The sequence below is a fragment of the Neoarius graeffei genome, chromosome 28 (genome assembly GCF_027579695.1).
Source record: "Neoarius graeffei isolate fNeoGra1 chromosome 28, fNeoGra1.pri, whole genome shotgun sequence".
In the NCBI taxonomy this organism is placed as follows: Eukaryota; Metazoa; Chordata; class Actinopteri; order Siluriformes; family Ariidae; genus Neoarius; species Neoarius graeffei.
Genome location: NC_083596.1, coordinates 10,821,399 through 10,834,569, shown reverse-complemented (window position 1 = coordinate 10,834,569; position 13,171 = coordinate 10,821,399). Strand labels below are relative to the sequence as shown.

At 43.5% G+C, this 13,171-nt stretch overlaps 1 protein-coding gene across 13 annotated transcripts in view; it reads left to right on the top strand.

Moving 5' to 3' along the window:
• The window catches only part of srek1 (splicing regulatory glutamine/lysine-rich protein 1), a 40,796-nt gene that overhangs the window by 18,911 nt on the left and 8,714 nt on the right, over positions 1–13,171 (top strand). For 3 of the 13 annotated variants that reach the window (XM_060912800.1, XM_060912809.1, XM_060912810.1), the window contains 8 exons: positions 1,432–1,590; positions 1,704–1,882; positions 2,453–2,625; positions 2,740–2,854; positions 3,063–3,152; positions 5,686–5,808; positions 5,912–5,983; positions 6,087–6,219. In XM_060912800.1, the coding sequence (XP_060768783.1) occupies positions 1,432–1,590; positions 1,704–1,882; positions 2,453–2,625; positions 2,740–2,854; positions 3,063–3,152; positions 5,686–5,808; positions 5,912–5,983; positions 6,087–6,219 (1,044 nt within the window). The remainder of the gene's footprint in view (positions 1–1,431; positions 1,591–1,703; positions 1,883–2,452; positions 2,626–2,739; positions 2,855–3,062; positions 3,153–5,685; positions 5,809–5,911; positions 5,984–6,086; positions 6,220–13,171) is intronic. The other 10 variants (XM_060912812.1, XM_060912807.1, XM_060912805.1 and 7 more) reach the window with 10 other exon arrangements.

Genomic DNA, 13,171 nt, shown 5'->3' with positions numbered 1-13,171 from the left:
ATTTAAATAAATACAATTGTTAAATTTTCTCTGAAGTGCACGTAAACCGTTTTTAGAGTTACTCTTAAAGGTCCCATGGCATGGTGGTTTGTCGATGCTTTAAACGGGCTCGTGGAGGCTTCCGGATGTTATATCCGCAGCCTTTCTCGAAATGAACCCTCAGCACGTAAATATAGCCTCCTGGGAGAAAGCCCCATTTCAGCGCTTTTCCCAGTGCGTCGTTTTGCTAATGAGAAGCAGGAGGCGGGGAAGGGTAGAGGGTGGGGGCGGGCCATGGGGGGAGGGGGAGGGGCTTGACCAAGCTGCGCGCACACATACTTGCTGCTATCGGCGCCTGTAGCCACGCTGCTAAGACAAAACCCCGTTCTCCCTCGGACTCCTTTCGTAAACTCAACGTGACACAGAGAACAGAGAGTGAGAGTGTTCGGAGTGGTAGTTTACGAACGTATAATACCCTAGGCTTGAACACGCACTCCATAACCAAAGAGGATAGAAGCAGCAACTACAGCAACATATCGCTTATCCAACAGAAGACATGCATTGCGGAGCAATAGTCAAACATAAGCTCATAAGTTACAGTCAATTTCCAGACTAAACTCAGTTTAACAGAGCATGCTGCATGCTCTTTAGTTTTGTAGCACAGAGTACCTGGCTAACTGCAGGAAGCGGTTAGCTGCACAGCTAATGTAGCCATTGCTAGGCTAACGCACCGATTTTAAAACACGGCAAAACGACCAGTTATACACTTACTTGTTCGCTGTTTGTGGCTGATGCGGCAGGGATGCTTGGTACGGACCCAGGCTTCAGTGACAGTTGATGTGCAAAACCTGCCCTGTACTGTCCCAAGTTGTGGAAACATTCCTCAGGAAAATGCTTCCGACAAACATACACCGTCTTAGGTAGACTCGACGGCGTATTATTGAAGTAAATAAAATTAAGCCACTGCGTCTTCAGGGGCTCTCCCGTCGGCAGTAAAAACAGACTCTTTTCTGTGTTGTCACATCCATGTACAGCGCAATTTCCATGTTTCGCTCGCTTAGGTGATGCCATGTTGTTGTGTCCTCTCTGGTCTCCTCACTACAACTGGGCGGGGCAATCCATACAGTGGGTGGGAATCCAGAGGGGGGGCGTGGGGATCATCTCCCTTGCTGACGTTTTGACGTGCCATTCTCAAATGTTGGGCATAGTTTGGTTTACACATTATGAAATTTCTAGCCACTGGGGTGACTTAAGAAGGTCAGAGGAACTCATTTTAACGTTAAAAAAACTCAGAAAGTGAAAATTTCATGCCATGGGACCTTTTAAAAAAAAAAAAACCTCATAAAATCAAGACATATGAGCTTGAAATGAAAGATTTATTTCAAACTACCATAGACCAGAAAGTCACAAATTGCTTTCATTTGTAATGATGTAAATACATACATTACTTAGCAGCTGGGTTTGCCGCTGGCAGCCCGGGGCCCGCTGCACCTTGGGCTTGACTCCTCGCTGAGCTCCATCTCTTCTCAACCCCCCATCATGGGCAACGTGGACCCCTCCAAAATCGACGAGATCCGCAGGACGGTGTATGTTGGCAATCTCAATTCTCAGGTATGACGCAAACAATTTTTATTCAGATATAAACTTGCAGATGGTCTCCATTATCCGTCTTTGTTTCCTTTACATATCTAATTGTGGGTTTTTGTTTCAATACATTCTTGTAGACCACCACGGCAGAGCAGCTGCTGGAGTTCTTCAAGCAGGTCGGCGAGGTGAAGTTCGTGCGCATGGCGGGAGACGAGACTCAGCCGACTCGCTTTGCCTTCGTGGAGTTCGCCAACCAGGAATGCGTGGCCCGAGCGCTCGCCTTTAACGGAGTCATGTTTGGAGACAGACCTTTAAAGTGAGTCCAGGTTATGAACTTCAGTATGTAGAGATCTTTGAAATGGATACACATGTCTATATAATAAGCGGTAAAGTTTGTTTGTTTGTCTTGAGCTAACGTCACCATTTCTTGATGGATTTTTTTTTTTTACCAAATTTGGCAAGTAGATCCGGGGATGACCCAGAATTTTGTACATGTAAGCAAAATTCATGTACAGGCCCCAGGGAGGTCCCGGGGTGGGGGTGTAGGGCACAACATCCATCCACCCACCCCTCCCTCAATGCCTTTCACGTTACGTTTATCAACACAAACTCTCGACAGATCTTCACTAAACTTGGCACGTAGGTACAGGAGAGAGCCACAATTTGGCAGAACTCAGAAATTCCATATTTGGGCCCCAGGAGATCCCTGGTGGGCCCCTGAGTGGTGGATGTTTGGATTTTTGTTTGTCTTGGGTTAACGTCACCGTTTCTCGGCGGATCTTTAACAAATTTGACATGGAGGTCTGGGGGCAACCCAGAATTTTGCAAAACTCTGGCAACGCCGGGTAACCTGCTAGTAATGGCATAAAACTACTTTTAATTTTAGGATCAACCATTCCAACAACGCCATCGTGAAGCCTCCGGAGCTGACTCCTCAGGCGGCTGCTAAAGAACTGGAGGATGTGATGAAGCGTGTGAGAGAGGCTCAGTCCACCATCGCGGCAGCCATCGAGCCAGGTTCTTCTTTATCACAGGCTTTACAGTTTGTACACCTAGAAAGTGGGTTTGTTTTTTGTCTCTTTATAATAGACTGTGTTATTCTGCTTTGTATTCATCCTCTGTTTTGCGAATCGGTGCATGTATTGATAAACGTGTGTGTTCTGTCGCATACAGCAGAGGGCAAAAAGCGCTCGTCTAGCAGATCCAGGAGATCTAGAAGATCCCATTCTCGATCTCGTTCTCGCTCTCGTTCTCGTTCACAGCGGAGACGCTCCCGATCCAGACACAGGTGAGTTTAAAGGCTGATGTTTTAAGTGAACTCCCCGTTAAAACGGTCGAACAGTGCCACTTCTTCAGACCACACTTACTCTTTTACAAGTTTTACAAACCTGGACAAGTTGTTGTCACACTGTCTACAAAGCCGGGTGTACTAGTTTTTCCCTTGGACTCAAATCTTTTAACAAATCCCATGCATCTGATTTTGATTTGCGTGAAAGGGGCCAGCCATCGCAGAGGTCATGGCGGAGGATGAACGACTCGCACAAGAGACGCTCCAGAGACAGGAGATACAGTCGCTCACGTTCCAGGTTAGTGTGAACACTGCACTGTTTGCATTCAGAAGCTCATGCATGCGCGCACGACTACAAATAGACCCTTCCCACGTGACGTCACGACAAACGCGGCCGCCATTTTGGACATGAACTACCAGTAGTCTACCACAGCCAACAACGAGGAACGACGGCGAAGCATCGAAAGGAATATAGCCATCAAAGAAAGTTTTTACTTTCAGCAAGACTTCCGTCATGCCATTATATTGTTGTGCACCTGGATGTAGTAACCATCAACACACAAGGCAAGATTTATCATTTTATCGGATCCCGACAGATGCTGACCGACGGAGAAGATGGATGGGCTCTAACGCTACGTTCACACTGCAAGGCTTAATGCTCAATTCCGATTTTTTTGTGAAATCCGATTTTTTTGTGAGGTCGTTCACATTAACAAATATATGCGACTTGTATGTGATCCTCAGTATGAACGAAAAGCGACCTAAAAGTGTTCCGCATGCGCATTGCAGGATACGACGACGTCACACGCAGTGAGCATGGCCAGTGTTTACGGAAGTAAAACCGCCCGGTTGCGGTATGACCCATCCAATCTAGCTTGAATAGCTGCATCCCCCCAAATGGAAATCAGCTCCCTAACCTCTGCGTCCTTCCATTGAGAAGATTCAGAACCTTCACAGCCCGAAGCGTCCCTCGCATTGATGTCATGCGCAGGGGCGCAGATACGTTTTTTGAACTGGGGGGGACAAAAAACTGGGGGGGGGGCAAAGCTGCCAGCAAACCAACCCCAACCCCGATATGCCTGTCAAACTTGTTGTGGGTTACCATAGCAACCAAGCTCGAGCTCGCAACCTGTGCAGTCTGCACAGCTCAACCAACCGAATATCAGTCTTTGTTTTATGTGAGTTGTTGCAACTATGCATGTACTGCTGTGCACCTCAATAAACCGAATGGTAATTAGTCTTTTGATTTTTACGTGAGGTTTGCCTTATGCAAAGAAAGACAGCATAGACGTTTTTTCCTCCCTATAAGTGGGGGGGACCGAACGAGGTGAATTTAAATCTGGGTGGGACGAGTCCCACCCTCTATCTGCGCCTGTGATTATGCGCCATGTTGTTGTAACTTTTTTTGAGAGACCCGCCGCCTACTTCAGCGCAGAATAGTGACGTTTGTGGCTTGTTGATGACGTGTAAGTCGGATGAATGCGACCTGGCGGTTCAGACTGAAGTCGCATATGAAAAGATCGGATAGGAATCGGAATTAGGACCACATATCCAAACGGCCCGGGTCGGATTTGAAAAAATCGGATCTGTATCGTTCATATTGTCAATAAAAGATCGGATACAGGTCACATATGGGCGAAAAGATCGGATTTGAGTCACTTCAGCCTGCAGTGTGAACGTAGCCTAAAATATTGGCAAAATGATGTTTATTGACATAGCAATCGTGTGTAACGGGAAGCATTTGCATATCCGAAGTGTTGTGTTTACATCAAAGATAAAATAAACCGATATGACAACGACTGCTGCTGCCAGGTTGGGGACACAAACTAGTAGAAAGGAAGTGTGCCAACAGTGCCAACACACTTCCTTTGTGGTCGATTCTGCTTTAAGGTAAGATGCATTTAATTATTCGTCTGCTGTGGGTTTGGAATCGGTAGCCTGACCGATTCGTTCATGTTTGTGGTGCCATTTGTTTGTTGACGCGTGTTGAAATGGAAGATTGGTTGTTGACATGATTTCCAGTGATGCTTTGGTGCTGCTGTGGATCAGATGTGTTGAGTAGCCTTTTTTTTTTTTCTTGCGTGTGGTATCATTGTTGACGCGAGGTTGTTTTTTGAACATGCCAATGCGGACACGATTTCCCCTGATGAGTTATGACTTCAGACGCGATGCGTGTGTGGAGGTGTGGAGTCCGCGTGATATGTGCATAAGAGAGGCTTCTCATGTGTTTGGAGATCCGCGCTCTGAGACGAGCGCAAGAAACACACACACACACACACACACACACACACACACCCCCCCCCAGGAAAAAAGGGACCCCCCCGAAAATATCGGCATAGTTCGAACACTGGGTTGGAGAAAGTAATGGCAAATAGTGAGTGCACAAACCATAGAAGGTAAACTGTACACAGCGCCAGGGCAGTGTGATGGTATGTCTACTTTTAGATTGTGTTAGCTCATCAATGAACACACTCGTCACTCGACGAGTTTCACGTCTTTACGACGGATACTTAAATGTGTGTTAGGTATTATTGTTGCAGTCTAAGCAGTCATTGTAGCAGCTAGATGAGCGAGAACCGAAAGGGTCTGTGCCATAAACCGTTATTTCTTCATGTCCAAAATGGCGGTCGCGTTTACGAAGGTCACGTGAGTGAAAAGGGTCTATAGTGTCATTTCTGGTACAGGGAAGAAAAAAAAAGCCCTGTTTAAGTTGATGATCTTTTGAGCTGCAGGCTTGTCTCATTTAGGACTGGATCTCATCACGTCATCAGCTTGGAAAAGAAGGACAAGGAATGTCTCTTCTAACTTCTTCGAACTTGTCTTTTTGTTAGAGAAAGACTGGGAGATGGGAAGATGAGGAGGGGGGGTGATGCTAACAACAGGAGGAGGGACAAAAGGGGAAGAATGCCTTTTAAAGGTTACAGAAGATCCTCGAGATCCCCCAGCAGCAGCAGGTCAGCGAAACATTAAATTTCTTTTTATTTAGAAAGTGATACGTTATCAAGATAAATCCAAAATTCTAAATATCCTTTTGGGGCGGGTTTTTTTTTAAAACAGGGGACACAGAAGGAGGAGCAGATCACGGTCCAGATCGGTAAGGAAGAAAGCAAGGTCTCCATCACCAAGGAGGTAAATGCAGCATGCTCTTAGCAAGTTATCTTGAGAACAGCACGCCTTATTGATCATACAGCATGTTTGAGAATTAATTTCGGGAGGTTTAATATTTTGTTCGTTCCCTCAGAGGAAAGAAAGACCGGAGGAGAGAACACGGGCGGGACGGCAGCAGGGAGTGGAGGGAGAGATCAACATCCAGGAGGAGGAGCAGGGACTCAGACAGGCAGGAGAGCAAAGCAAAGTCCAAACAGGTGAGTCAAGGATGCACACTTGACCATACGTAAGGTCTGATTTATTTCATTTCATATGCACACATTCAAACGAACAAGAAGCCTTTACTTCGCTGAGCATCATCAGTGTTGCACGTTCACATCCCAGGCCCAGAAGAAAAGTCCAGAAAGCCATTGTTGGGCTGCTGATTGAGGATTTTAAACATTAGTCTCTCGGTTATGTACAGGAAGCCTTAAAGAGCTTAATCTGCAAGTGTACTCTTTCTTTGGGTTTAATTTTAAAGCCTCTAAAAGAACCGTGATATGATGAAAATATACAATAACAGTCAAAAGTTTGGACGCGCGCACTTGCGCCAACGCTCGATCGTCCCAGACGACTAAAGTCTGTGCAAGGACGAGTAAAACTTTAATGGTGATCGGATGACAGAAGTTAGTGCTGGCAACCTAAGCAACACAAGCGCTAAGAGAGCAGGGAATCAGTCTAAAGTAGCTCGTCTCGTTTCGCGGGAAATGCATTAAAGTTTTATTCAACACAATATATACAAGTACAAAAATATTTTGAGGAAATCCATTCAAATTTCCTTGTTTTTGGTTATAATTCATCAAAGTATGCGCGTGTTCGAGTGTACCGGAAAGGCTCGGCTCAGACGGGTCCGCGTAATGACGCAATTATACCAATTGGCGAAGAGCGACGAGGGTCAAGGACATCGTGTGCCAGCAGTACGGTTGAAGCGGGCAGGTGTCAAAACTTGGAACTTTTATATCATGATTGGGGTTAATAATAAACAATATCACTGAATAAAGTTCCTTACCTCTAAAGGCCCAGTCACACAGCCAAAACTTACGATTTACGCATGAATTGCGCATAAATTTCGAGTCGTGCGCGATTCATCAGTGCTGTGCGTAATTCATAAGGTTTTTTTTGACGTGGAGCATCAGTAGTCGTCAGTGGATGTTCGACGAATCGGGTTTGTGCGCGATTCCAGGTTTTGAGCTGCTCAAAAATATTGATCACGCACAAGTATGCGCGATTGTGCGCCGTTTAACGTAATTCGTGCGTCCTTTGCCGTAGTTCTGACGCGGACAATGCGCGACATATGCGTGGACCGTTAGTGGTTGATCGCAAGAAATTTACCGCTACCGCGCACGTCGATGACTTTTCACTGACGAATAACGCACATATCACGCATGTCTCGCTGTAGTAACACGTACATTTCGCTGATCTCCACTGACATGCGCGCTCTATGCGTCGTTCATCAGTGCTAGTGTGCGGTTCATGCGTGCTTATACGTGGTTCATACGCAGTTTATGCGTGGAGTGTTCGTCAATAAAAACCAGAAATTGTCCCTCTTTTGACCCTTTGCGTTGATGTGCATGATTTGTAAGTGATTGTAAGTGATTTGTACGTAGTTCATGCGCAATTAATCGGTGATTTTCGACCACGCACACCCCAAAAAATGGTCAATTTCTCCACTGACAATCACGCACAAGCCAACTTTATACGTGATTTATGCGTGATCGGCTGTGTGACTGGGCCTTAACTTGTGTGTGTGTGTGTATGTATGTGTGTGTATGTATATATATATATATATATATATATATATATATATATATATATATCAGGGCTTGAAATTCGCGGTGGTCCGGTCGCCCGAGGCGACTTAATTTTTCATTTGGCGGGTAATTCCTGTAGTTGAAAATAAAAAATATATATGAAGTGAAGATTCAGACACACCGTCAACTAAAGCCGGCACATATTAAGCGCGTGCCGTGTCTGTGTTAATCGATCTGTTTATCGGCAGGACGGAAACTACCGAAGAATTCCGAATCATATCGTGTACGAGTCAGGCTGTCGTTTTTTCACTACTGCGCATGCATATTGAGGTATTTCACCTGACGTCACAGGGTCACGTGACGCCCCGGTGTCCGCCATTTTGAAGGTCAAGCTAGCTAATGTCAACAACATAGTAGCTGGTATGTTACTGTAGCAATGTTTACGTTCAGTCATTTGGATGACTGTTAAAACCTTTCAGTCTCAAGTTTTTCCTTTACTGTATTTACTAGTTTACTGTAATTATGATCCGGCAGCTATTTACACCGGATCCAATGTAAATAGCTGCCGGAGCGAGCTCCGGCTTGCTCCCCCTCAAATTAAGCGGCACGCTCTGGCTTGCTCCCGGAGTGCTCCGGCCGAGGTTCCGGAGCACGCTCCGGCTTGCTCCCCATCAAATTAAGCAGCACGCTCCGGCTTGCTCCCGGAGTGCTCCGGCCGAGGTTCCGGAGCGCGCTCTGGCAGCTATTTACACTGGATCCGGTGTAAATAGCTGCCGGATCATAATGGCAGGCGTACTAACACCTTCTGCGCGCTTCGGCAGCGCATTGATACGGAGCTCAGATATCAATGCGCTGCCAAAGCGCGCAGAAGGTGTTAGTACGCCTGCCATTATAGTGCGGACTTTCCATAGCATAGAAAATCGCTACGTTTCAATTTGTGTAACTGAACTTGTTTCATGTCACTGGTCATATAAACCTATGTAAACAGGAAAAACGCGGAAGAGTTTGGTCGCATCTAACTACAGCCCCAAAAAATACCATTGGCCATACTGAGCCTAGCTACATTGCTAACAGGAGTGACAGCGCGTCTGACTGCGTCTGACTGACTGGGAGGTCGCGCAAAGTTCGGATAGGTACAGAGCAGCTCGTCTCAATTCAGATAAGAGCATATTTCATTATGGAAGTACGGTGGACTGTTCCTTTAATATACTTGAAATTATTCATTCCTCTGCTACTAGAACTTTGCTTTCTGAATGCGTCTGCTTATATTGGTGTTATGGTTGTGTGGATTTATGATAAGTATGTTGTTTCACCTATAAAAAAAAAATTGACTGCATTCTGTCCTCTCCAAAATAAAATAAAGCTCTGGGTAAGTGGAATTATTTTTCAGGCAAGTAAGGCTGGGAGTTTTTTTTTTTTTTCCGAGGACTGTTCCTCATTGAGGAGTCCAGTACTTCTTTACTGCCACTGTAATGTCAAAAAAGAAAACTAACTGGAGAGACTTGAACTTATTTTTTAGGAGTACAGTTTTATTTAATAATAATTCATTTACATTGTAAAGCGGTCCCTGAACACACAACGTTCAGTGCTGTTGTTGGCCTCATTGCCCTGAAATTCGTGTCAGCGATGAATGACGTGGTCGGGTAAGTTGGAGTAAAAGCTACAGGATGTTGTAGATATGACATCTGGTGCTCTAGATATAAAGCGATAATGAGATTATCTGTAATGATTGTTATTTTCAGTAACCTTCACGTGCACTCTGGTGTTTTCACTTGCGTATAACCGATTGCAGTTGGTTCCGTTATTCTGGCCTACTTCTCAGGAACTGTCGGTGGAAAAATAACAGTGATAAAATCATGTTTTGAGGTATATTGTCTCTGGAAATGGGGCCAGAGCACTTAGGACTTTGTAATCTCATCTGTTTTCTTTCATCTGTTTTTATATAGAAAATTAGATTTTTATTCTAGGTCAACGTGCACCTTGCAGCAAACGTTTTTTTTTTTTTTTTTTTTTAATTCGGGTTTAATTTGAAAATTCTCAGAAAGACGGATGTGTCGACTTCAATAAGCTGAGTCGGTATAGCGTTTATGATTTTAGAGGTTTTTTTTTTTTTGGAAGCACAATAGGGTCATTTCCATGTCAATTCATGCACCCTCCCCGGTGACACCTCTTCAATTTGCCTGATATTTATTTTAGTAGTGCCTTATGATGTCAAAAGAAAGAATCCAAAATTTTAGCTTCCTAGCTCGAACGTTTCTTGAGTTATGGCCCTTCAAAGTTTGGGTGTCACGCCCACTTTTGGGGTCCGGGAATTGTACACTTAATTTGCAAGCATTTTTGGAGGCCCATATCTTTTGTTCTAAGGGGAATATAGACCTGTAAATTGCTATATCTATATGTATTCTGGCCCTGTCTATCTGATTCTGCACCTAAAAATAGCACAGGTTTACTAACTTTATAGATATTAACCCATTAAAAGTGGATTTTTTAATGACACATTTTTTTTTTTGACATTTCAGGGGTCCATATCTTGGAAAGTTTTTGTGTTGATAGGGTTTAAACTGATTTATCATCATATTTGGGAACTCTACTGTGTACTTAGAGAGTTTCAGGGCACTCAGAGCTTTGGTGGGGCTACAGGAGGGCTCCAAATATGGCTTCTGGACAAAATTACCGTTTGGTACATCCTACTTCAGGCCATTAGTTGGCCATGTGGGCACATGATGACTGGAATGAACCTTTAACCCTATCAACAGACACCTTTTATCAAACTTTTAAGCCAATAAAAACTTTGATTATCCAACTCCTTCAATATAAACTAAGCATTTGTATATGGTCCTGTTTTTGCATATTTTCTGAAAAATCCGGAAAGTAGGTCAGCTATTGTTTTAACTGCCAATTCAAATCAAAAGGTACTAAAACACATTCAAATTATATAATAGTAAGATTAAAACAAGGATAATATCACTGAACACATATATTTGAATATATAAACTGACAGTTTACATTTATTAACCCTTTGCACACTGTAGACACACACGTAACTTAAACTACACTTACTTAAGAATAAATTAGTCATGTGATCAGATCAGACAATTTTAATGAGGCATGGACGCCATTTACTGCTGTAAAATACATGTAGGCACAATACAAAACCATTCAATTCAATATAAAACCATAACCAGGCTTGCTGACTGACACTGACAGTTAAGCATGAATGTACTTTGGAAGAAGCATCTCAATTCTTTCTACCTTCGTGTTTATAATGATTATAATAAAATAATCTTATATATATAATTTCCCCTTTTTACTAATTGATATGCTAATTTTCCCCACATGAGTGGCTAGGGGCCCCTTCCCCTTTTCTTGAAAAAAAAAAACAAAAACCTGATGAGTCTAGGTTTAACTTCCAGATCGGATGTCAGAGCAAATGTAGCAAAGCAACCAGGATGTTTTTCTTGGGATCATCCCCTTGTTTGCATCTTTCCCTTTCCTGTTTGAAAGATGCATTTAACTATTAAGTGTATAGTGGTCAGAGTTCGGTAGGATACAGGGAAAGGTGTCAAATGTAAAAAAAAAAAAAACAGCATCGTGAAACAGCCGGGAAAGGGTTTATCCCTTGTAATTGTCAATATAACTAATGGGGTATTGGGTATAAATAATCTTCCCATAGATTAAAATCACTATATGGGTGTGCTTTTACTACCTTAAACATGAATTCCCCCCCCAATCTGTCCCTCTGGGTTGCATGTTGATCCTGGGATTGAGATGCTGGCCTCTTCTGCCCCTCGGACCTGCTTGATCCATCCTGGTGCCCTGTGTCTGGTCGGAGTTTTATCGCACCGCTCCTGTGAAGGACGGCCCCATGAGGACAGTTGAGGGTTATACCTGTTAAAACTGTTAATATTATAGTCAGGCTGTCTGTTGTTGCCCAAATGAGGATGGGTTCCCTTTTGAGTCTGGTTCCTCTCGAGGTTTCTTCCTCATGTCGTCTGAGGGAGTTTTTCCTTGCCACCGTCACCACAGGCGTGCTCATTGGGGATAGATTAGGGATAAAATTAGCTCATGTTTTAAGTCGTTCAAATTCTGTAAAGCTGCTTTGCGACAATGTTTATTGTTAAAAGCGCTATACAAATAAACTTGATTTGATTTGATTTGAATTGGCAGTCAAAACAACAGTTGACCTACTTTCCGGACTAGTACCATATACAAATGCTTAGTTTATATTGAAGGAGTTGGATAATCAAAGTTTTTATTGGCTTAAAAGTTTGATAAAAGGTGTCTGTTGATAGGGTTAAAGGTTCATTCCAGTCATCATGTGCCCACATGGCCAACTAATGGCCTGAAGTAGGGCGTACCAAATGGTAATTTTGTCCAGAAGCCATATTTGGGGCCCTCCTGTAGCCCCACCAAAGCTCTGAGTGCCCTGAAACTCTCTAAGTACACAGTAGAGTTCCCAGATATGATGATAAATCAGTTGAAACCCCATCAACATAAAAACTTTCCAAGATATGGACCCCTGAAATGTCAAAAAAAAAAAAAAATTGTCATTAAAAAATCCACTTTTAAGGGGTTAATATCTATAAAATTAGTAAACCTGTGCTGTTTTTAGGTGCAGAATCTGAAAAACAGAGCCAGAATACATAGATATAGCAATTTACAGGTCTATATCCCCCTTAGAACAAAAAATATGGGCCTCCAAAAATGCTTGCAAATTAAGTGCGCAATTCCCAGACCCCAAAAGTGGGCGTGGCACCCAAACTTTGAAGGGCCATAACTCAAGAAATGTTCGAGCTAGGAAGCTAAAATTTTGGATTCTTTCATTTGACATTATAAAGCACTAAGAAAATAAAAATAAGGCAAATTGAAGAGGTGTCACTGGGGAGGTTTTGGGCATTTGTGTGAATTGACATGGAATGACCCAATAGAGATCTTGCAGTCACGTGACCGGAAAGTACACAGCCGCCATCTTGTCGGTCAACAGCACAGCTGAATATTGCTGCACTCGTGTACAGAATGGATCAATTTCAACCGACGGACTACACGGCTCATTTTTCTAATGAACAGATAACTAGATATATGTCTAAAATAAACGATCTACAGATTAGTGACCCTTATGGCTTTCCGGACGGAGTTTTCACGACCGTGTCAGTGGATATTGAACTGCCAGAGGCGGAATACCCAGACGTGTATAATTACCTCATTAACTTTCCCTCGCTGTTCAGTGGTGAAGCACTGCGTGCTTATAAATCTCTGGACAGTTATCTTTACAGAAATTCAGGATTTGTCAGCGACTCAGATGTGGCATCTTGTAAACAAGAAAATGATCCTCACTGGATGGGTAATTCACTTAAGTATTGAGTATAGCACTGACCAGCCGATTATAGAATAGAATAAGGTAATTCCAGCTGTAATTCCA